Source organism: Poecilia reticulata, chromosome 7 (assembly GCF_904066995.2).
Source record: "Poecilia reticulata chromosome 7, P_reticulata-male-v2, whole genome shotgun sequence".
NCBI classification, from domain to species: Eukaryota; Metazoa; Chordata; class Actinopteri; order Cyprinodontiformes; family Poeciliidae; genus Poecilia; species Poecilia reticulata.
The window spans coordinates 33,636,703-33,660,002 of record NC_088836.1 but is presented as its reverse complement, the minus strand read 5'-3'; the positions used below and the strand labels follow the sequence as shown (position 1 = coordinate 33,660,002).

Sequence of the window (23,300 nt, the reverse complement as noted above, 5' to 3'; positions counted from 1 at the left end):
TACTATTTACTGTAATTATTTTTTAAAGAGTGTAATAATGCCAGGGATGTCAACATTTGAGTTTATTGGGAGAAGAAAATGTTGATAAAATAGATTCACTCAGTTCTGGGTTATATTTCCACTGCTGTAATATAATGTTAATTTCTGTTTATTTGTTGTGTTTTAATCGTTTAAACCCTTTGAACTGCCTTTTATCTGAATGATCTTGAACAGCTGGGCGTTTTTCTGCTGAAACCTCAAAAAAACTAAATTCTGTTTGTTTCTGCTGCTAAGCTTCATTTTTATAAAAATCGTTCTAAAAATGTAAGTAGTTTTTAACCAGGAGCTTATTTTAATAATTAAAATAATTTCATATCTTACTGGAAAGTTACTTCTAAGTTAATTTTGTCTTATTTCAAGTGTTCAGAGATATTTGAACTAGAAACTAAACGACTTACAGTGGATTATTAATCACCAAAAACAAATCGCCAAAATGTTTTATTTCATTAATTACTGAGGTGTTTAATAAAATGTAAATAAGATTTAATAAATAATTTATTTCATCCTATTCCTTTCACATTTGTATTATCTTTTTATTTTCTTCTCTGTCTCATCGGTTGAGTAGAAAATACTGAGATCTGAATCATTTTGGGATCAATCGTTTCTTCTCATAACTTAAATAAACTAAATCAATCTGGCACTAATTGAGTCCCAGGCTCAGATGATTTGAGTGAAGTTTGAAGTAAAAAAGTGAAGTGGCGTAGTCAAAGTACAACAGAATAACTGTTTAATGTCCTTAAGCAGGCAGTTTGTGCTGAACTAAAACTATTCATCCAATCAGAGCCGACCAGGTTCTGATGGGAAACGGCGGTTTGATGGCAGCTGCAGCCGTTTCCAGCTTTAGGGTTGAAAACGTTTTACAGTTGGACTCCACCAAGGCTGCCCTTTGTCACCGATTCTGTTCATTACTTTCATGGACAGAATCTCTGACCAGCCGAGGTGTTGAGGGGATCCGTTTTGGTGGCCTTAGGATCGCATCTCTGCTTTTTGCGGATGATGTGGTCCTGTTGGCTTCATCAGATCGTGATCTGCAGCTCTCACTGGAGCGGTTCACAGCCGAGTGTGAAGCGGCCGGGATGAGGCTCAGTGCCTCCAAATCCGAGGCCATGGTCTTGAGCCGGAAAAGGGTAGAGTGCCTTCTCCGGGTCAGGGGGGTCGTCCTGCCTCAAGTGGAGGAGTTTAAGTATCTGGGGATCTTGTTCACGAATGAGGGAAGAAGGGAGATCGACAGGCGGATTGGGGCAGCGTCTGCCGTGAAGCGGGTCTGTACCGGTCCGTCGTGGTGAAGAGAGAGCTGAGCCAAAAAGCGAAGCTCTCGATTTACCGGTCGATCTACGTTCCCACCCTCATCTATGGTCATGAGCTTTGGGTCATGACCGAAACAACGAGATCACGGATACAAGCGGCTGAAATGGGTTTCCTCCTCCGCAGGGTGGCTGGGCTCTCCCTTAGAGAGAGAAGCTCGGTCATCCGGGAGGGACTCAGAGTAGAGCCGCTGCTCCTCCACGTCGAGAGGAGCCAGTTGAGGCTCGGGCATCTGGTCAGGATGCCTCCTGGACGCCTCCCTGGTGAGGTGTTCAGGTCCCACCGGGAGGAGGGGAGACCCAGGACACGCTGGAGGGACGATGTCTCTCTATGGCCTGGGAACGCCTTGGGGTTCCTGGAGGAGCTGGAAGAGGCTGGGGAGGGAAGTCTGGGCCTCCCTTCTGAAGATGCTGCCCCCACGACCCGACCCCGGATAAGCGGAAGAAAATGGATGGATGGATGGAACTTTTTACATCTCACCAGGTTGGCTCTGAGAAATATTCTCCATCTTTTCTTCAGCGTCTTGAGGGAAATGAGTGATGTGTAAAATAGGATGTAAATGACGCTGGTTTGAATAGTATGAAGTTTCATGAATGCTTCAGGTATTGTCAGCAAAAAATGCAAATAGTTTGTATGGTTGGTTTGCATGTCCGTGACAACAGAATCATAAGTGCAACAATAAGCAGCTGCAGGTCTGCAGTCAGGCTGCAGCAGCAGAGATGATGGACGCGCTTCACCTCCTCACCGCTGCATCACGTAAGGCTTCGCCTGCTTCCTCTGAGCAGCGCTTCATTTTTACCACTGTGAGGTCAGGAGGTCAATATCTAAAACATTCTCTGTTAAAATATACTCAGTGTTTTCAAAAACGCGTATCTGCAGCTCGAAAAGACCTCAAAGTTTTATTGCTCTGGTGATATTAGAAACTTAGCAGAAACTCAGACTTTAAGATTAACATAGGAAATGTTACATTTAATATATTTTTATGATATAATAATAGTTAGGAACATGCAGATGTGTTAGTTTAAATTTGACTTTCACAAAATAAACTCAAAGTTTGACTGTTATTGTTTTATTTGTGGTTAAAATAAATGGCTCAGAGTCTGATGAGCAGTTATGTGCAGGTTGATAGTGAAATATTGATCTTCTGCCTTCTGGTACCTTCATGTAAGAAGATCAGACATAAACACAACGACACATCATGAAAGAAGAAGTCATGGCGTCATTTCAGCTGTCAGTTCAGTTCTTAATAACTAAACGAGGGTAGGCTTATTGCTTTGTTTTTGTTTTTTTAGTTTGCAACATTTTCACATATTTGATTTCCTGCTGCTGTTAAAATACTAAACGGTTTCGGTCTAAATGCATTAGAGTGACGTCTTCTTTTTAGGAAGCCAAGATTTGAATTACAACAGTTCTTTTAGACTTAAGAGGCAAATTACATGTTTTTGCACAAAGTATCGGATCGTTTCAGTGATACCAGCTTCAGTTTGACCAGGTATCGTCACTAACTGCGGCTGACAGGTGCAAACAGCTAACGGTGAAACCAGTGGCGCAACTACACATTATTCAGGTGGAAAACATAAATCAGCGCGCCGCCCCCTCCAGATGGGGCCTTGACGCCCCCCCTCCAGACGGGGTTTTGACGCCCCCTCTCCAGACGGGGTTTTGACGCCCCCCCTCCAGACGGGGTTTTGACGCCCCCTCTCCAGACGGGGTTTTGACGCCCCCCCTCCAGACGGGGTTTTGACGCCCCCTCTCCAGACGGGGTTTTGACGCCCCCTCTCCAAACGGGGTTTTGACGCCCCCCCTCCAGACGGGGTTTTGACGCCCCCTCTCCAGACGGGGTTTTGACGCCCCCTCTCCAGACGCGGCTTTGACGCCCCCTCTCCAGACGGGGTTTTGACGCCCCCTCTCCAGACGGGGTTTTGACGCCCCCTCTCCAGACGCGGCTTTGACGCCCCCTCTCCAGACGGGGTTTTGACGCCCCCTCTCCAGACGCGGCTTTGACACCCCCTCTCCAGACGGGGCTTTGACGCCCCCTCTCCAGACGGGGTTTTGACGCCCCCTCTCCAGACGGGGTTTTGATGCCCCCTCTGGTGCTGCGCCCCTATGCGTTGCATGCGCTCCAAACCCACTTTTTGCGCCACTGGGTGAAACGCAGCATGAACTCAGGAATGATTCAAAGTACCAACCCTGCCACCATGACTAGGTGGGCCCCATGTGGGGAAAAGGAGGGCAGACCATATGGGTCCCATATGGGTTTTTCCGCGGGTTCCGGTGGCCCCACATGGGTTTGCCAATGTAGGGGCACAGCCCACATGGGCCCACATGGGCCCTACATGGTGGTGGGCCCACATGGGTTTGTCCATTTAGGGTCCATGTGGGCTGTGGCCTTACATGGACAAACCCATGTGGGGCCCATATATCAACCCTCCTTTCCCCCACATGGGGCCCACCTAGGCATGCTGGCAGGAAAAACACAGAAACACAACAATTTCAACAGAAAACTACAAAAATCCTACAATCAACTAAATGAATGCAAACAAAAAGAAAAAAGTTAAACGCTACAAACCTGTTCCAGAAAGTGTAAATCCTCCAGACCACTAGGGGGAGTAGATAGTGTGTAATAGTACCTCTGTAAATATGCTGCTGATTTGTAATATTGTCAAAGACACCATAGACATAATATAAGCTTTTCTTTTCTTCCCCAACTTTCTCATTCACATCCCGTTAAAATCATGAGTCTGTACTGAAGTCGCCCCGTGTGGTGACTGTCGCCCCCTGGTGGTCTGGAGCCAGTTTTATACACGCTATTGAAGTCTCTCTTTTGCTTCTGCCTCCTCTGGGTGCAGCAGTTTTTATTTTTGCTGCTGTTTTCTGTCTTTATGGGATGTTTTGTTGCTTCCGGTGTTTTTCTGTTGGATCAGTATTTGGGGTTTGCAGCAGTCGTGTGTCTGCATGATGTTTCTCTGACTGAAGCATTTGCAGCTGTTGGCCTCCATCCTGTGCTCTGTCTGGTTGTTAATATCATCACTTTAGGGCGAGTTTTGGGGGTCATCAGTTTGTTTGTGTTAGATTTAAAAAATGTTTAAATGAATGGATGTTTTGCAAATGTACTTGAAACCAACTCTGCACAACCTGCTAATGAGCTGCAGATGAACTGAGTGTTGGTGTGTTTGTGCTGCAGTGCTGTGCGTCGCCTCGGCTCGCCTCTTTGTTTTCGTCAATGAGTTGATGACCTGGCCGGACGCTCAGAGTTTCTGCAGACAGAACTTCATGGACCTGGTGACGGTCAGCAGCATGGAGGACGTGACGCTCCTGACCAGCATGGTGGATCTGGACGCCATGGTCTACATGAACGCAGGTTTCAAACACGTACGTTTGAAAACGCCCAGCTGCTCCGAGTCCTTTCACAGGTTTCTTGTGGTTAAATGTCAAAGCTGAGTCTTCGCGCTGTTTTCACTCAGATGTGATGTGTTGCCTGCAGCGAGCCTGGATCGGTTTGTCTGAGGACCTGAACAGCTGGAGGTGGTCCATTACTGACCCCAACTTCTACAGGGACGGAGAAGCTGCGCTCAGGAACTGGGCCCAAAATGAGCCAAACAACTACATGGGGGCGGAAAGCTGCAGCGGGATGTGGAACAGCGGCTTCTGGAACGACAATCCCTGCCAGATGTTGGCCAAAGTGATCTGCCACGACGTACGAGGTGAGAGGATCAGACCAAACCTCTGACATGACAGCACAGCTCAAAAATAAATTCCTCAGGATGAACTCTTGACCTTTCCTCTGAGCTTTTATTGAAATGAAGATGTTATTTTATCATCAATATCGAAAGAATGTTCCTCAAACAACAAGTGGAAAAATGTTGCTTCTCACATTAAACTTTGTTTGCTTCACCTGTTTAATGTGGATTAGCTGGTCTGAGGTCTGCCAAAAAGTAGAAACCTCCAGATATATAGAGTCATTTTGACCTTTATATATATATCAAGAAAAATATTATCTTTAATAGTTTTCAGCTTTATTTGATGTTTGTTGTTTTGTATCTGGAGTATTTTTTGCTCCAGAGCAGTTTTGGGTTTTGTTGCTCATGATGTTCTGTTTTCAGAGGTTTGTTTTACACGTTTGGACTCCCATCAGCTCGTTAACACACCTGGACTTAACGAGTCCCAGGAATCTCAGAAATGCTGCTGTGGTTTTTCACCTGTTGTGTCACCAGCCTGGTTTCTCTTGTTCTTGTGTTATTTTGGATTCTCCTCTGGACTTTTGATTTTTTCAGAGTTATTGGTGATTTGTATTTCATGTAGTTTATTCTCTGCTGTGTTTTGCTTTATAAGCCGTTTGGTTTCAGTCTTTTCTTCCAGATTCTTCTGTCGTTCTGTTCCCTGAATAATCTTCAAGGCCGTTCTGTTTTTATACATAAGGAAAGAAAAAAGACAGTTTGTGGTCATGAAAATATGCATATTTGTAGAGTAGCTGATTACTCAGGCTGTAAGACGTTCATTATGTTCATCAGAACGACAGAACAGAGGAAGAAACTGTCTCTGTGGCGCCGGCCTGAAGGTAGAAGTCTAAACAGTTTGTGTCCAGGATGTGTGGGGTCTGCAGAAATGCCAGAAGCTCTTTTCCTGACCCTTGACCTGTCTACTCCCTGGATGGAGGGACCCGTTGCTCCATGTTTTGTGGAAGAACTAAACCACAGAGTTTCCATTACAAATGTTTGTGAAACTTTGTTGATGTTCTGCCAACGTAAAAAAAAAAAACACAATTTCAGAATAATAGTGTTTCCGTTGAGCAAGAAATGCAATTAATATTATGTGACAAGTTATTAAAAAACATGCTGGGTGGTTATCCTTCAACTCCTTCCTGTGGTTTTCTTCTTCGTGGTTTGTGGCAGTGGTAACATCCGGTTGTTGGTCATGTGACTCGTGTGACGTGAAACGTGTTTCCATTGCAGTTTGTGAAATAAACCTCATCCAAACACCAAAACGTATCGAAAAACAAGTTTTTTGAAATTGTAATGTTTCCATTAAGCAGATTTATTTTCAAAATGCCAAATTGCGCAATCATATGACCAGTGGAGAAGCAGCTGTGATCGCAGGACAGACGGATTGTTGGTGGTCAGAAGACGACTAGCAGCTCCTGAGGAAGGAAAACTGAACTAAAATGATTTTATCTGCTGGTGATTTCAGAGCAGAATGTTTCGCTGATCTTCATCAACCAGACGATGAGCTGGGCTGAAGCCCAGAGCCACTGCAGGCAGCATCACACTGACCTGGCCAGCGTGAGGACCATGTCAGAGAACGAGCAGATAAAGGGCCTAGTCCAATCAGCAGGAGAGCTTCAGGCCTGGATCGGTCTGTACAGACTCTCCTGGATGTGGGTGGACGGCAGCAACTCCTCCTTCCGCCACTGGAGAGCGTCGGAACCGAACGGGTCGGAGGAGAACTGTGCAGCCGCCGTTCATGCAGACGGCGGGCGGTGGGAGGACTGGCCCTGCTCCTGGAAAATGCCTTTTTTTTGCAGCGCAGGTAAGACTTGATTCTGTAGGTTTTCTCAGTAAATTGATTTCATCTTCTGTTCCGTTCGTTTCTGCTAACAACTTTCAAAAGGATTTAGTTAAAATATTGAAAAGGTTCAGAGCAAATCTTTTATTTCAGAACGTCCATCCGTCTTTTGACCTTTTGACCCCGGCTGGACGGTCACTTTGCATCCATCTGCTTCTCTAAAAGTCACACCCATTAAACACTTAAACAAATTTAAAGCAAATATAACCTCCACAGAGTTGGCATCCGGCTGGGATTCAGAGTTTACAGAACTTTAAAGAGATTGGAACAGATTCTTTCCTCTTCAGTGAAACATCTCCTGTAGCAGATCAGGACAGAAGCCTGGTTTCATAAATGCCTCCAATTTAAACACAAAACGTGGCAGTTAACGGCTTTTATTCCCCCTCCAGCGGTGGAAACCGACCTGCTGGTTACCGTAACAACGGTAGAAAAGGTACCGTCATAAACAAGGAGGTTATGAAGGAGATTTACCGTTTACAATCTGCTCTGAAGAAAAGAAACAAACTCAAGTAAGAATAATGCAAAGAAAAGTGATCCGAGTCGTCGTCCCTGTGGCGCTCCAGGACTACGACCTCAATTCTCCGATCAGTGGCTACAAGATGCAAAACCAAGATTTGAAAACAGTTTTTCATGTCGAATGGAGAAAGTTGTGACACCAGTTTGTTTGTCAAAGTTCCAGGTTCCAAGCGGCTGGTGAAGGTGAAGCTGGTGAAGTCTTCCTCTCTGGACCTGAGTGACCCGGCCGTGCTGGCAGACCTGCTGCAGCAGGTACGGCAAAAATCTGCTTTACGGCTCCACACTGGAGAAGCTCGACAGCAAACTGACAGTCAAAGCAATTAAATTAGAAATAACCAAACAGCAAAGGTAAAATCACACTGTGGAGTACAATTATTTAAGAAACATACAAATTAAGCATTTCTGGGTTAAAACCAACAGATAATTTAAATGAAGAGCAAACAGCAGAGAAGGAAACTCTCACTGCGTCTGTCACTCGCTGCGTTTCCGTTACAAATGATCTCAGAACTTTGTCAATATTCTGCTTATGTCAAAAAAACACAATTTTGAATTGTGTTTCCATAAAATAAATGAAATTAAAATCGCAAATCAATAAGTTTGTTTGTGCAGTAAGTCATTAAACCAAACCTCTCCATGATCCTCCTACCACTTACTGTCTTCTTCTTTCTATTTTCCTCCAGTAGTATCATCTGGTTGTTCACCGTGTGATGCAAAAGTAATGTTTCCATTGCAGTTTTTCTAAATACACTAATTTCCATACAGCTGAAAAGTTCTTTGAGAAAATAAAATACTATTTTTTGGTACTCATTACCTTCCTGACGGTGTAAAAATCTGTGTTTTTATTTTGATTAGACACATAAAATTTTGTGCATTTTTGATCGCGTTAGCATTCCATACACAGAGCAGGAGAATCAGAGGGTCTCAGGCGAACACGGCACCAGACACAAACATAATTTATAAATGATTGTTTATTCACAGATGGATGCGCTCCTATCAGTCTCACTGCTCCTCAGACTGTTGGCACCAATAAAACACCGTAGAAGTTTTTCAGCAAAACTGCAGGAAAAGTGAGTGTGTTAAAACACCCACATCCCCCACTGTGGCGTTTGTTTAAATCTGAAATTCTTAGCTCAGCATGACGCTCGCTGGGTTTCCGTCAATTCACTGATTCCTGGAAACAAATCTGTCCAGAAGAAAACGGCACCTCCATCTGTGGGGATTTGAGAACCAAAAACTTATTACCTGTTGCATGATGTGTGATGAAAACACAGTTGTGTGGATTATTTTTGTCCTGATTGTCAGTTTGAACAGAAGCTGAAGGCCAGCGGAGCGGATGGAGACGTCAGGCTGAGCTGGAGGAAAACGTCGGATGGAGAAATCTTCCACCCGGAGCGATCATCGGCTTCAGACCCGAAGACTGGACTCCTCTAAAGACTTCCAGGAGCAGCTTCACAAATCTAAAGTTTATATTTGTGATGTGATTATCATAGTTTCTTTGTGTGCTGATAGACAGAAGGTCTGAGTGTCTGAATGGATGAATAAAACATGGCTGACTCAAACTAAACATCGTTTTTCATCCTTTTAGAGATTCAAGCTTCATCTAGTGAGAATTTCTGAGTTTAACAGGCAGCAGATGGAAAAATAAGTTATTAAAACACATGAATTTCAATTAAACTCAATCTTAAAGAACAACTTATGATAAATATCTGTGGTGGGAACTGCTAGCTAAGAAGCTAGCTGCGCTAACACTGAAGCACTAATCACAAACATTAGTTTTGCTAAAGCTAAAGCGCTACGTCAACCTGGTGTTTAGTGGAATGAGGTTCATTTACTCTCCCATATATTCAACCAATTATCATTTTATTTACATGAATTATATAAAATGTGATTTTACTGCGTTGGAAAAGAATCAGAAGAAAAACCTGATAATAAAAACATTTTTTTTTTATCTTCCTCTTTTTTAATTTGGCAAAAAAACAAAACAAAGTGATGTTAGAAATGTGATCAGAAAGTCTCACTGTGTCTGTCTGAGGTTAGCAGTGGCAGCTGAAACAAGTGAGTTTAAAATATGTTAAAATTAAATGATCTGTTCACAGGAACCAGATTTAATCGTGCTCCAATGGTTTTGGGTTAAATTTTGTGCTAAAAGGCTTAAAAATGTTTTCCATCCTTTCTGACTCTGAAGCGCCTTGTAAATAATATGTAAATAAAAGTAGTTTGAATACTTTGAAGTATATTAAATGGATCAAGAATTAAAACCCAGAATAGGAAGAGTTTGCATCCTCTTTTTGCATGTGCGTGACAGCAGCCATATAAACACCATAAGCAGCTGCAGCCTGACGAGCTGAAGGAGAAACTCAGGATGGAAACGCTTCGCTTCATCACAGCCGCTGCCTGTAAGTGTCTCAGATCCAGATTATCTCATGATTTTATGCTCCTGTTGCATCCTGGGAATAATTTGAGATTATTACCATTTTTTTAAAGTGATGGATGAAACGCATTGACAGCATTTTATTCATTCATGTAATGCATCTTATGTGCTAATTAAATGTAATTATGTGTAGCTATTTGTGCTAAATACAGAAGAATCTGAGCAACACGCCACTGTTGGCATCAGTAGAAGAAGAAGCTGCATAAAGTGACTGTTCTCTGTCTGCTGCTGCTCCGGAGAAAACGATCTAAAACATAGAAACCAGACGGATCCCGTCTGTTTCCTGACAGCAACGTTCTGATCTTCTGCCATAAAATCCGCTGAACCTGCAGGCGAAGCTCCTAAAGTTAAAGTGAAAAAGTATCTGGAAAAAAAAACACTAACAGATCAAAACATCTGGTTTCAGGTTTTAAAATTACATTTTCCAACAGACAAAAAGTATAAAGTTATGTGCAAAGTTTTAAAAGAAATGAATACAAATATCAATACAAAATTAGCCAGAAAAAAACACTTTTCCTTTTTTTTCAATATAAAATGTATTAAATTGTTTCATCATAATGTCTACATAAGTTAGAACAGGGTAAAATACCTCCAGTGACAATATATAGTTATAACTTCATATTTATATCTCAGCAGACAGAAGCTAACAGCAAAACAACAAAGATTGTGTTCAAACAAGAGGTCTCACTTTGACATTACTCAAGTAAAGATAAGAAAAAAGAACAAAAGAAAGTTCTAGAACTACTCCTAAAATTACATTTAGTCTAAAAAGTTACTCAAGTAAAAATAACTGAGTAAAAGTACTTAACCTGTGAAACATGCAGAAAAGGATTTGGGTCATAGGGGAAAATCTTTTATTATTTTTCTCAGAATTCTAACAAAAAAAGACTTAAATCTGACATGCATGCTTTAAATCTGCACAAATCACATCAATAAATCTGATTGTTCCCAGGGAACCGCCATCATTAAAGTCATAATTAAACAAAGAGTAGAAATTCTGGATAAGGAAGTTTAAAGATCAGATTCTACAGGACCAGCAAAATAATGTCCGACTCAGCCGCTTTTCCCCAAAACCTGCCTTCTCAGTCCAAACGGACCAGTTAAACCACGAGATTTACCTTCACAATCCAGCATAAACTGAAACGGCAGATTCATGCGTTTCTCACACAAAGGGCTCGTTTTTATTCGTTTTCTGTAAAAACTGCAGGAAGTTTGAGGCCATAACTGAGACGCTGACGGCTCCGTGACGTCACTGCTGCTCGACTTGAAAGAAAAACATTTTTTAGATTTTTTTTTTCATGAATTCAGCAACAAGTTTGTTCATCCGATCAGACCTCATGCCTGAGTCGAGTAGCGACTGGTTACATCTTTAGTATTTAGTTATATTTATGTGAGTAACTCACATAAATTTATATAAACTCACATAAATAAAAAATTTACTTTTGGAAGTATTTTTACACACACACACACTCACGCACACACACACACACACACACACACACACACACACACACACTCACGCACACACACACCTGCAAATTTTGTTAAAGTTTGTTATTGAAAAAAAAACTGATTTGGAAATATTTTCTTTTGTCTGATTTTATTTTTTGTTAATTTTATAAATTACTGTAATTTTTGTTCATGACATAACAAAATTTCCACTTAATGTTTTAATTTGGTCCATCTGATGATGTCATTTTAAATACGAACTAATTGATCATTTGATCAGCTGAGTAAACTTTTCCACTTGCTTGCATGATTCCTTGGTCGACTCTGGAGTAAAATATGTGGAAGTACAGCTGCTCTGTCTTGACTACAGGTTTTCCCTAAAACAGGAAGTTTTCCCGTGTAAATGTCAGGAAGCAGCTCCGCCTCTGCGTGTTTCAGCTGGTGTGTTTGTGCTGCAGTGCTGTGCGTCGCCTCGGCTCGCCCTCCACTCATCTTGGTTTTCGTCAATGAGTTGATGACCTGGCCGGACGCTCAGAGTTTCTGCAGGCAGAACTTCCTGGACCTGGTGACGGTCAGCAGCATGGAGGACGTGACGCTCCTGACCAGCATGGTGGATCTGGACGCCATGGTCTACGACAGCTCGGATTTCAAATACGTACGTTTGTTAGGATCTGGTCTAAAACCTGCACTGGTGCAACAAGACAATAAAAAGTAAAAACAGCATTTTTCTGAAAGGCAGAACTGTTTGTGTATTTATATAAATAATAACGTTACAAACTGGGCTGCAGTGGTAGAGCTGTTGCCTTGCAGCAAGAAGGTTCTGGGTTCGATTCCCAGCCCCGGTCTTTCTGCATGGAGTCTCCATGTTCTCCCTGTGCATGGTGGGTTTTCTCCAGGTACTCCGGTTTCCTCCCACAGTTCAAAAACATGACTGTCAGGTTAATTGGCCTCTCCAAATAGCCCCTAGGTGTGAGTGTATGTGTGAGTGTATGTGTGCATGGTTGTGTGTCCTGTGTGTCTCTGTGTTGCCCTGCGACAGACTGGTGACCTGTCCAGGGTGAGCCCCGCCTCTCGCCCGAAACGTTAGCTGGAGATGGGCACCAGCAACCCTCCCAACCCCACTGAGGGACAAGGGTGAAAGAAAATGGATGGATGACGTTACAAACTTTATGAGTTCAGGTGAGCTTTGTGTTGCCTGCAGCGAGCCTGGATCGGTTTGTCTGAGGACCCGAACAGCTGGAGGTGGTCCATTACGGACCCCAACTTCTACAGGGACGGAGAAGCTGCGTTCTTTAAGTGGAAGTCTGGGGAACCAAACAACTTCCTGGGAAGAGAATCCTGCGGAGCAATGGTGAAAATGGGAGAGTTCGCTGATTTACAATGTGTGAGACTCCTCACACCAATCTGCTGTGACGTACAAGGTGAGGATGAGGATTCTTATCTCTCTGCATCCACGATAAACTACCTAAATGTTTGGCTTAGTTTTATATTTATATTTATCTCCAGTTAAATATTTCTATTTGGCTTAATTAACTGCAACCAAGAGACGACAGGAGAGATGACATGTATCCTGGTGCAGCAGCTTCTGCTTCTACATAAAATACAGTAAATAACTGAACAAACTACAAAACAATAACTCCCCATGAGCAGCTAGCAGCCGTAAAACTAAACATATAAACATTCACCATGACAACAGTTACAAAGATAAAAACAAAATCACTCATGATTAAAAGTGTCTGAAATACGTGTTAAAATATAACAACTGTAAAGAAAACACAGAGCTGATCCTATAGCAAAGGGGGAGGAGCTGCCGGTTGCTATGGTAACCACCAATAACTGGAGAAATCCAAATAATCTTCATGGTGCGTTCACACTGCAGCCTGAAGTGACTCAATTCCGATGTTTTTTTTTGTCGGGGTCGTTCACTCTGCCAGTAAATGCTCCCTGTATGTGTTCTGCAGTGTAAACGGGCAAATGACCTGAAAGTGTCCCGCATGCGCAGTAGAGGGCGCTATAGCATCAGCGTTCTCAGTGTTCTGCCAACCGCCATAAAAAGAAGAAGAAGAACTCAGTGTTTACGGAAGTAAACATGGAGGCTAACGGTGGAGCTTAGCTTACATATTTGAAGTTGTTGTCCGGCCGGAGCAGCAAATTAACAACTTAATCCTCATATAATCCGTCATGGTTGTTGTTTTTCTTCCCGTTTGCTCGTATCAGGAGCAGAATAGTGAGATTTGTTGAGAATCAGTGGCGTTCAGTTCGGATGAATGCGGCCTGGACGTTATGGTCGCATTTGAATCGGAAACGTTTCGGATGTGGGTCACATTCTGAAAGAATCCGACCTGCGCTGTTCACACTGCCATGAAAAGATCGGATACATGTCGCATTACGTAAAGAAAAATCTGAACTGGGTCACTTCAGGCTGCAGTGTGAACGCTCCCCATGTCTTTAATATTGTTACAATAAAACCTGTTACATATATTTAAATATTGTGTGTTGTTGAGGGAAGTATTTACAAAACCAACGAACCAATGACTGAGGAGGAAGAAATAAACAAACCGGAGCAAGATCCTCAGGTTGAATCCAAAACTCAATCATTTTCCAACTTCAAACCTGAAACAACAAAGAGCAGATTGTTTGGAGGTGAAAGGTCAAAGCTTTCACACTCCATGGAGAGTGAAACTGACTTTATCCTGTGAATATTTTCAGGACACGATGCTTCATTTGTCTTCATCAACCAGACGATGAGCTGGGCTGCAGCCCAGAGCTTCTGCAGGCGGCATCACACCGACCTGGCCAGCGTGAGGAGCTCATCGGAGGACGAGCAGATAAAGGGCCTAGTCCAATCCGCTGGACAGAATGTAGCCTGGATCGGCCTGTACAGACTCTCCTGGTTGTGGGCGGATGGCAGCAACGTCACGTTCAGCCACTGGGGTCCGACAGAACCGAACGGAGCCCAGGAGAACTGCGCGGTGTCGGTGCTGAGTGACGGCGGCGTGTGGGAGGACCAGCTCTGCTCCAGACTCCTGCCCTTCTTCTGCTACGATGGTCAGCCTCCTCACAAAAACCGTTTCTCCTGTTCACATCGTCTCTGTTTACGACGTTCAAAAGGTTTTAGTTAAATTACTGGAAGAAACTGTTTTTCAACCGTCATCCTTGCTGCGGAATCCATTAAACTGACATATTAAATATGTATTTCTGCTAATAAACTAAGTCTCTGTCTTGCCCAGTGCTTTCAGGCAACATTTAAAACATCAGTTTTTTACATCGCAAACAATCTGGAGCATTTCCATTGATTTTCTACAGCCGGAAACATCCATACTGTAGCAACCAATAAATGTTGACCTGTATTTACACAGGATTAATCTAACTGAGAAAATAAATTATAGTTCTCAGCTGGGCTCAGAGCTCATAGCCGAGTTTTATCTCTGTAACGTGATGTGGTGTTAAAATGTAAAAGATGGATAGAAGAGGAAAAGAAAAGTGGTCTGAGTCGTCAGCCCTGTGGAACTCCATGTGATTATTTATGACACAAAATGACTCTAGAAAGGTTCATGTTTTATTTAATGCCAGGAATCATGTAAAGATTTGTACTCTGTTGTACTAAATGAAGCAGAACAAGATGCTTGTTGAAGCCATAAAGACGTCGAGCCTTTAACCAGAACTGGTTCCCTAATGAACTGTTCACTCCGAGTTTGAGTCTCTTGTTGCCGTGGCAACGTAGAAGGATCGAGGTTCATCTGCAGAAATGGGATCATTTCCTCCTGTCTGATTTGAAGAGCTAAAACCTGAATGTTTGCTCTGACGGAAAGTAACAAATCAAAGTAAAAATAATACAAAAACCGTTGGTGTGAGTCGTCATCCCTGTGGCGCTCCGTGACCGTCTGCTGTGTGAAGAACCGATGAAACCCAAATCGATGACCGTGACGAGCCAAAAACGATTTATTTTCATTCTTTAACTGTAAAATTTAAAACGGCTTTCTGCTGTTTTCTTAAAGTTCCAGGTTCGACGCAGGTGGTGAAGGTGAAGCTGGTGAAGTCTTCCTCTCTGGACCTGAGTGACCCGGCGGTGCTGGCAGACCTGCTGCAGCAGGTGCAGTTCATTCACACTGACCTGGTTTCATGAGGACAGCTGTTTGGAGAGTCCTTATGAAACGTGCTTGTTTAGGAGGAAAAGTCCTGCTTTCACTGTTTATTCATTCATCTAGAAACGTCACAGTTTCAAACTAAATATTTAATTAGCATCTTAATATGTAGTTTAAAATTACATGTTTATCTTATAAACTACATATTCAGCTTCAAACTAAACATTCTGTTCAGAGCTAAATATTTAGACGGTGTAAAATGTTCACTGACCAATAACCGGAAGTAGACTTTCAAAATAAAAGTGCTCCAGGCCACTAGGGGGAGTCTAGAGTAGGTAATATTACTCATGTAAATATTCTGCTATTCTGTAATTATACTGCATGTTTGGAAAAGATAGGAAGTAAAATGCAACTTTCTTCTGGACGTCGTTAAATCAAGACATGCTGGTTTGGATTTGGTGAGCGACTCCCCCTAGTGGTCTGGAGTAATTCTGTTTGCATCATATGTGGTATTTGAGATGTCGTCCCTTCTGCTTTCTTTGTTTGCTGTGTTTTTCTTTCATATTGGTTTTCTATTTTTGCATGTATGTGCATATCTGCGTGTGTGTGTGTGTGTGTGCGTGTGTGTGTGTATGTGTGTGTGTGTGTGCGTGTGTGTGTGCGTGTGTGTGTGTGTGTGTTTTTGCCAGTTGCTGCCTGTTTGCTCCAGTGAAATATTTGTTCTTTTTGTTTGTCAGTTTGAACAGAAGCTGAAGAAGGACATCAGAGTGGAAGGAGACGTAAAGCTGAGATGGATCGGCCAATCAGACGGGAGGATCTTCCACCAGAACGAGTGACGTCAGCAGACAGGAAGACGTGTCTGCTGAAAATATTGTTTGTTCCTTATTAACATGGTTTGCTGCTTTCTACCCATAATCCTCTTAAAGTAGACAAATAGTACATTTATATGTGATGCAATTTTAACTATTAAGTTTAATGTTGTGATGTAGAAACTGGCTCTGTGTAACTGAAGGCTTCAATAAAACACCACAAACAGTGAACTGGTCTTTGTGACCTCCATCCATCCATCCATTTTATTTACACCCTTGTCCCTCAGTGGGTCAGGAGGTGCTGGTTCCTCTTCAGCCAACGTTCCAGGTGAGAGGCGGGGTCACCTGGACAGGTCGCCAGTCTGTCGCAGGGCAACACAGAGACACACAACCATGCACACACACACACACACCTAGGGGCAATTTAGACAGACCAATCAACCTGACAGTCATGTTTTTGGACTGTGGGAGGAAACCGGAGCACCTGGAGAAAACCCACCATGCACAGGGAGAACATGGAGACTCCATGCAGAAAGACCGGGAATCGAACCCAGAACCTTCTTGCTGCAAGGCAACAGCTCTACCAACTGCCCCACTGTGCAGCCCGTCTTTGTGACTCACTGATCCAAATGATGCAGATTTTATAGATCATATTCCTGCAATTGTAGCTTTTTTTCTCAGTGGCTCTTTGTTAAATCCAAACCGTAATTTAAAATGATTTTTCCTGTTTAAAAACCTCTGATTTTATAACAAAATGTCTGTATGATTGCAAAGTATAAACCACCAAACTAGAAAATAATATTAATAGAAAAACAATCTTGAAACAGAATCAATAAAATAAATAAATCTTTCAGGTGGAAAATGTGAATGTTAAGCTTGTCGAAGTGAAATTCTTCAGTTTGATTCATGACGGATAATTGAAACCTTCATTCAAACGAGTCACTTGAGAATCATGGAAATGAGGCACTTTGAATCGTTCAGGTTTCTCTGCCGGCATCAGGCTGAGGATGCAAACGGTCTGCGTTCTCCGTTTGCATGTGCGTGACGCCGGTGTGATAAGTAAATCCAGCAGCTGCAGGTCTGCAGTTCTGACCCAAAGGAACCAGGATGGAGGTTCTTCAGTGCCTCACAGCCGCTGCAGGCAAGTTCAGGCGTCAGACGGTTCATTTCATGCTGCTTGTTTTTCTCCTGGGCTCAATGGGAATTTAATTATCTTGTAACTGATCCATAAAGTTTCGGTCTAAATGTGGGAGTTTTTACCTGATCAGTTTTGATCTGAATTAATTCAACACACCTGAAAGTTTTCTTTTAGTTTTATTCTGAAACAGTTATTTTTATTAACAGAACATAACGTTAGTTTTTATACTGTTATTCATGACGTTTATTTGCTTTCTACCAACTAAGTTTAGCAAATATGTAAAGTCCGTTTATATAACATGTTTTTAGTTGTTTATCCCTCAGAATATTGAAGATTTTTGCTGTTTTCATGACTGTCTGATTTTTTTCCATTTATAAACCAAGATAATTTGCTTTTTTAACTCACAGAGTTAAATCTAATTAAAACTGCATTTCTCAAACAAAACTTATTGTATATTTTTAATAATCCTGCTCTGCTACATTATTTTATTAACAGTAAAGGTTTATTTTCTGCTTTTGGTCCACCTTCTTTTTTTAAAAATATTTTACATTTATGTGAATCTGCTTCCACCTGCCTGCAGCTCAGTAATGTCGCAATAAGTGATATTTCTATTATTTTCTATATTTAAAAACATAAAAAATGAAATGCTTCAAAAGCTAAATGTGTGATGCATTTGTGCTGCAGCGCTGTTCGCCGCCTCGTCTCTCGCCGAGCAGCAGTTTTTTTACGTCAACGAGTTGAGGAACTGGACGGCGGCTCAGAGTTTCTGCAGAGAGCGGTTCGTTGACCTGCTGACCTTAAGCAGCATGGAGAACGTGACGACGCTGGTCGGCATGACCGACGTGAAGCAGATGGTCAGCGGAGCCGCGAAGCATGTAAACAAACACGCTTGTTTCTGGATTTCTCTGTAAAACTTTCACCGTTTGGTTTGGTGATAGACGACAGCATTTTTATATAACAGTATTTAACTTTGAGAAATAAATAGTTTGACTTTAAAACTGTGATGGAAACAAAATCCGCATGAATACTAGAGGAGAGTAAACCTGAATATTAAATTAAGACAAGTTAAAAATATGTGATCAAAATTGTTTTTAAAGAAGGAAGAAGAAAAACCTCCAGCATGATTTTATTTCTAATATTTTGTTCATAAGATTAGAAGTTTGTGGATTTTTTTTCTAAATTTGTCTCTTTGATAGAAAGTGTCCAGAATTTCAAAGATGTTTAGAATAAAGTTTGTTTATGTAAATGAGGTGAGAAACAGCAGTTTTGTATCCTGGAAGCCCAGCGCTGCTCAGAAACAAAACGACCTGCTTCAGTAAAACGACTCGCTGCAGAAAGAACCAGCTCTTCATGAGGTCCGCTTGATATTTATACAAAATCATTTTTAGGAAATATGTTTGTGCATAAAGTTATTTTTTAGAATACAAACATGTTGATTCCTTCAGTTTGCCTGGTTCAGGCGCTGACACAATAAAGCTTAAATGACCAGAGGACATGTAAAGTTCAAACACTTTAATTCATTATTTTTATCTCTAAAACATAAATTATTCATTACAGAAGTAAAAATCCGTCAGTATGAGGTGACGGCCTGAATCCATTCCTGTCTCGGTTCTGTAAAAAGTTGCTGTTTTATAGTTTATTACCATAAAGTATCTTTTTAGGATGTTTGTTTCTCAACCTGAGGGTCTGGTTCTCTGCAGCGCGCCTGGATCGGACTGTTGGACGACCCGAGCAGATGGAACTGGTCGCTGTCCGACCCGAACGTGTTTCAGAACCCGGGAGACTCCGACTTCAGAAACTGGCAGCCGGGACAACCTGACAACCACCAGCACCCTGAAGACTGCGTGCGGATCTACGACGACGGGCTGTGGAGCGACTCTCCCTGTGGAAACTACGAGAAGTCTGTGTGCGCCACCGTGAGCGGTGAGGATCCAACATGTCCGCCGAGCTCTCTGTGTTCTGGTTTTCTTCTTCTGCTGCTGCCAGCTTCAGATGTCCACATCCTCCCTCTGGGTTCTCGTTTCAGGAGCGGACGTAACGTTTGTCCTCGTTGAGCAGTTTTTCCCCTGGGCCGACGCTCTGGCCAACTGCAGGCAGCATTACACAGACATGGCCGTCGCCAGAGACCCGTCAGAGAACGAGAAGATAAAGCAGGTGATGCCGCCGGGTCAGTTCGCCTGGATCGGGCTGAACAAAAACTCCTTGGTCTGGGTGGACGGAACCAGCCCCGCGTTCACCTACTGGAGGTCAGGGGAGCCGAACGACGACAAAGACAAATGCGTCGTAGCAAACTTTGATGACTCTGGAAAGTGGGAGGATTATCCTTGTGACTTTAACTTCCCGTTCTTTTGTTACGGAGGTGAGTTCTGACTCATTTCGGCCTAGTCCAAACACAGCCGGGTCTTTTTACAGCAATGAAATATTGATTTCTATAAAATAATCTCATCGGTTTAATAAAAATCCACGAAGCCACTGAATTACACCACTGATCGTTGCTTTAAACATGCCGAACCTGCAGGGGGCAGAGTGGAGCAAACCCACCCAGTCACAAGCCTTCAAACTTCCTGTTAGGATTTAAACGCGGAGATTCATTGGACGGACTGAGGTTGAACTATTTTTAAATAACGAGTATAAAGTTCATAAAACACAAGACAAAGTTTATTCATGTAGCACATTTACAACCTTCACAACAATCACTGATTATAAAACAAAAAATTAAATTAAGACATTTATACAAATGGCAGAAAATGCCAAAAAATAAATATTTAATTTCGGCTGCAGTGATTTTCCAAAAACTCGAATCTGTGAATCTTGTTGAATCCAGAATGTGGAGGCTGGACGGCTGACCGGTGACCAGAGCTGCCATGACTCACTTATTCTCTGCTCTTCATCAGATGAAGAGCAAAACGTTCCGGTTTCACAGCATGTGGTGAAGCTGAAGCTGGCGACGCCGTCCTCTCTGGACCTGAACGACGCCGCCCTGCTGGAAGACCTGCTGATGAAGGTACAACACCCTCCTCATCCTCCTCCAGGATTCCACACACACACACACACACACACACACACACACACACACACACACACACACACACACACACACACACACACACAGTTCTTTGTGTGTCAGTTTGGGCAGAAGCTGAAGGACGACGGCGTGGAAGGCGGCGTCAGCCTGAGCTGGAAGGAGCAACCAGACGGAACGACCTTCCACAAGGAGGGATGAGGATGACCTTTAACCTTCATCTGAGATGGATTCTCCTCTGATCAAGGCTTTTGTTTGCTGTTTGGCTCTTTTCTGATTTTATGCAGAAACCTTGAATAAAAATGTTTGAATAAAACTGGAACCTCTGGACGGTAAATAGTGACTCTGACTCCCCAACAGGTCGACACTCTGTGCTTTTCTGTGCTCCAAGCTAGTTAGCAGCTGGCTAACTACACATCTGGTTTGAATCTAAATAGTTAGTGCGTTTGTTAACTAGCTCTTTAGTTTGAAACTTAGCAGTTTGTTTCTTTAAACAGTCATGTATTTCAATCAATTATGGAAATAAAAAAATCATTAAAAACACTGTAATCTGATGTCTAATCTGATTAATTTGTATGTTTTTATGTTACTCTCAGATGGATGAACCATAAAACTGGGATTCTGTTTAAAAATGACACTAATGTCCCACAGTAGATGTTTATCAAAGTTGATTTGTTGTCTTTGTTCATATTAGCGGCTCAAACCAGATTCATTCAGATGAGCGCTCCTGCTGTGCCCCGTGTTCTCCACCAGATGGCAGCACAGTTTAACAACCTGCAGCAGCAGCGCTCAGCAAACACAAAGCTGATCTTTTTTATCTCTTAAATGGGACCCATTATGCAAAATTCATATTTTGTATGTTTTTTCCATTTGGGTTTTCATCTGCTTTTAAAAACGAGCACTAAAAAAAACACACGGTTGGTTTTTGGCAATAAGTTTTCTGTTGTCTGGAAACTGAGCAAAAACTTCCTGATTGTTGAGTCACAATCCTGTTACCTAGCAACCCAGACGGAGCTCCAGCACATTTGGTCAGCTGGGTTTACTGCTGTATGCGCTGTACAATGGCTGCTGGATGAGATGAGAGTTTTATGGATGGATGGATGGATTATGAAGACTACTATTTTTATCTACTACTGTTGTAGATAAAAAATAGTAAATTTCCATTAAAATCTCAGAAATTTTCTAGAAAAACATCAACATTTCAGTCTCAAGTCTTCGACTTTTCAAACTTAGAAGTTTCCAAGTTTTTCTAGAAAATTTCAGAGTTTTTTGGGCAGAATGTTTCTCTTCTTCTTTGTTCTCTGTCTACATCTGTCATCATGTAGTATCAGAGTCAAAGAAGGTGACTGTAAATGCACACCACACTTTTCAGAGTTTATGTGCGAAAACATTTTAAACCACGAAGAGATTCTGATTACTTGTTTTTACAAATAGTGACGGGTTAGACACCAAATGGGTCAGAAACGCCCTGGCCCTCCGTTCCGCCGTCCAGCAGGTCCCTCCGGTCCGCTGCACGTTTTGCGTTGGACGTGGAGTTTGAGCCTCGCTGCTGTTTTCCCACACAGCTGCTCGCAGCCCTGCGGCCCTGCGGCCCTGCGGCCCTGCGGCCCTGCGGCCCTGCAGCCCTGCAGCCCTGCGGCCCTGCGGCCCTGCAGCCCTGCCGCCCTGTGGCCCTGCGGCCCTGCAGCCCTGCAGCCCTGCAGCCCTGCGGCCCTGTGGCCCTGCAGCCCTGCCGCCCTGTGGCCCTGTGGCCCTGCGGCCCTGCAGCCCTGCAGCCCTGCGGCCCTGCGGCCCTGCAGCCCTGCAGCCCTGCAGCCCTGCGGCCCTGTGGCCCTGCAGCCCTGCCGCCCTGTGGCCCTGTGGCCCTGCGGCCCTGCAGCCCTGCAGCCCTGCAGCCCTGCAGCCCTGCGGCCCACACGCAGGTCCGGGTTCAGAGGTGCAGAAACGGACCAACATGGCCGATCCGGAGCCGCAGCGCAGAACATGGAGGGCGAGTCCGACAACCACAGAATCTCAAGTTCTTAAAAGTTTTGCTTCACATTGATCCTCCAGTGGATCAGGTGTTTTCATCGATATCAAGGATAAACATCAACGCGTCCATATGTATGTTTGCTGAAGGGAGAATCTCCTCTCTGGCTCCAGCCCACATGTTATAATCCATAAACACTCCTCAGCTCTTACTGTATAAATCACGGCATCACATCCCATCCTCCCACTAATCGCTCCAACTAATTATACTTTCTTAAATTCTGCTGATATGAATATGTGAGGGGGTGGACAGAGAGCAGCAGAGTTAGTTTCTCACTGCAGAAACTAACAATGACATTAAAACAAAACTCCAGTTTCTCTGAGCGGCTGGAAATACGAGCCAACTGCTGCAAACCGCAGGAGGCAGAAAGTCCCGTAACCTTCGTGTTTTCACGTCAAGCCTCTGCGGGTGAAGAGCCTGCAGGCGGATTCAGCTTTAGGAAAGGAGTTAGAATCTGAAATAACTTTAAACTGGCAGCCTAATTGTTTTGAGACGTCTATAAACATTACAGTGGTTGTTGTAGATCAGTGGTTCTTAACCTGGGTTCGATCGAACCCCAGGGGTTCAGCGGAGCCTCTGCAGGAGGTGAAGACACATTAAATAACCTGTGTAAAGTCGTGATGACGCCCCGCTTTGCAGTCACTTGCTGCAGAGGATCACGTTACATTGCTGAGCCAATCAGAGGATCACGTTACATTGCTGAGCCAATCAGAGGATCACGTTACATTGCTGAGCCAATCAGAGGATCAGGTTACATTGCTGAGCCAATCAGAGGATCACGTTACATTGCTTAGCCAATCAGAGGATCACGTTACATTGCTTAGCCAATCAGAGGATCACGTTACATTGCTTAGCCAATCAGAGCTGCGGAGGAGCCCTGATTGAAGGAGCTCCACTCAGCATGGATTTGAACTT

The 23,300-nt window shown here is 43.2% G+C and overlaps 3 protein-coding genes across 3 annotated transcripts; all 3 read left to right on the top strand.

Moving 5' to 3' along the window:
- Window positions 1–4,534: 4,534 nt before the first annotated feature.
- On the top strand, window positions 4,535–8,986 carry LOC103468112 (C-type mannose receptor 2-like). Its single transcript, XM_008414963.2, has 5 exons — window positions 4,535–4,716; window positions 4,829–5,048; window positions 6,532–6,870; window positions 7,580–7,674; window positions 8,725–8,986. Exons 1-5 carry the CDS (start codon window positions 4,576–4,578, stop codon window positions 8,851–8,853), a joined length of 924 nt encoding a protein of 307 aa, XP_008413185.2. The 5' UTR covers window positions 4,535–4,575; the 3' UTR covers window positions 8,854–8,986.
- Window positions 8,987–9,690: 704 nt separating this feature from the next.
- On the top strand, window positions 9,691–16,418 carry LOC103468074 (putative C-type lectin domain family 20 member A). Its single transcript, XM_008414922.3, has 6 exons — window positions 9,691–9,818; window positions 11,761–11,957; window positions 12,504–12,723; window positions 14,012–14,350; window positions 15,301–15,395; window positions 16,125–16,418. The coding sequence occupies exons 1-6, from the start codon at window positions 9,785–9,787 to the stop codon at window positions 16,221–16,223; spliced, it is 984 nt and encodes a 327-aa protein (XP_008413144.3). The 5' UTR covers window positions 9,691–9,784; the 3' UTR covers window positions 16,224–16,418.
- An 885-nt stretch (window positions 16,419–17,303) lies between these two features.
- On the top strand, window positions 17,304–20,902 carry LOC103468113 (C-type mannose receptor 2-like). The gene is made up of 6 exons (XM_008414964.2): window positions 17,304–17,337; window positions 18,019–18,209; window positions 19,035–19,257; window positions 19,361–19,693; window positions 20,229–20,338; window positions 20,462–20,902. Exons 1-6 carry the CDS (start codon window positions 17,304–17,306, stop codon window positions 20,555–20,557), a joined length of 987 nt encoding a protein of 328 aa, XP_008413186.2. The 3' UTR covers window positions 20,558–20,902.
- Window positions 20,903–23,300: the final 2,398 nt, after the last annotated feature.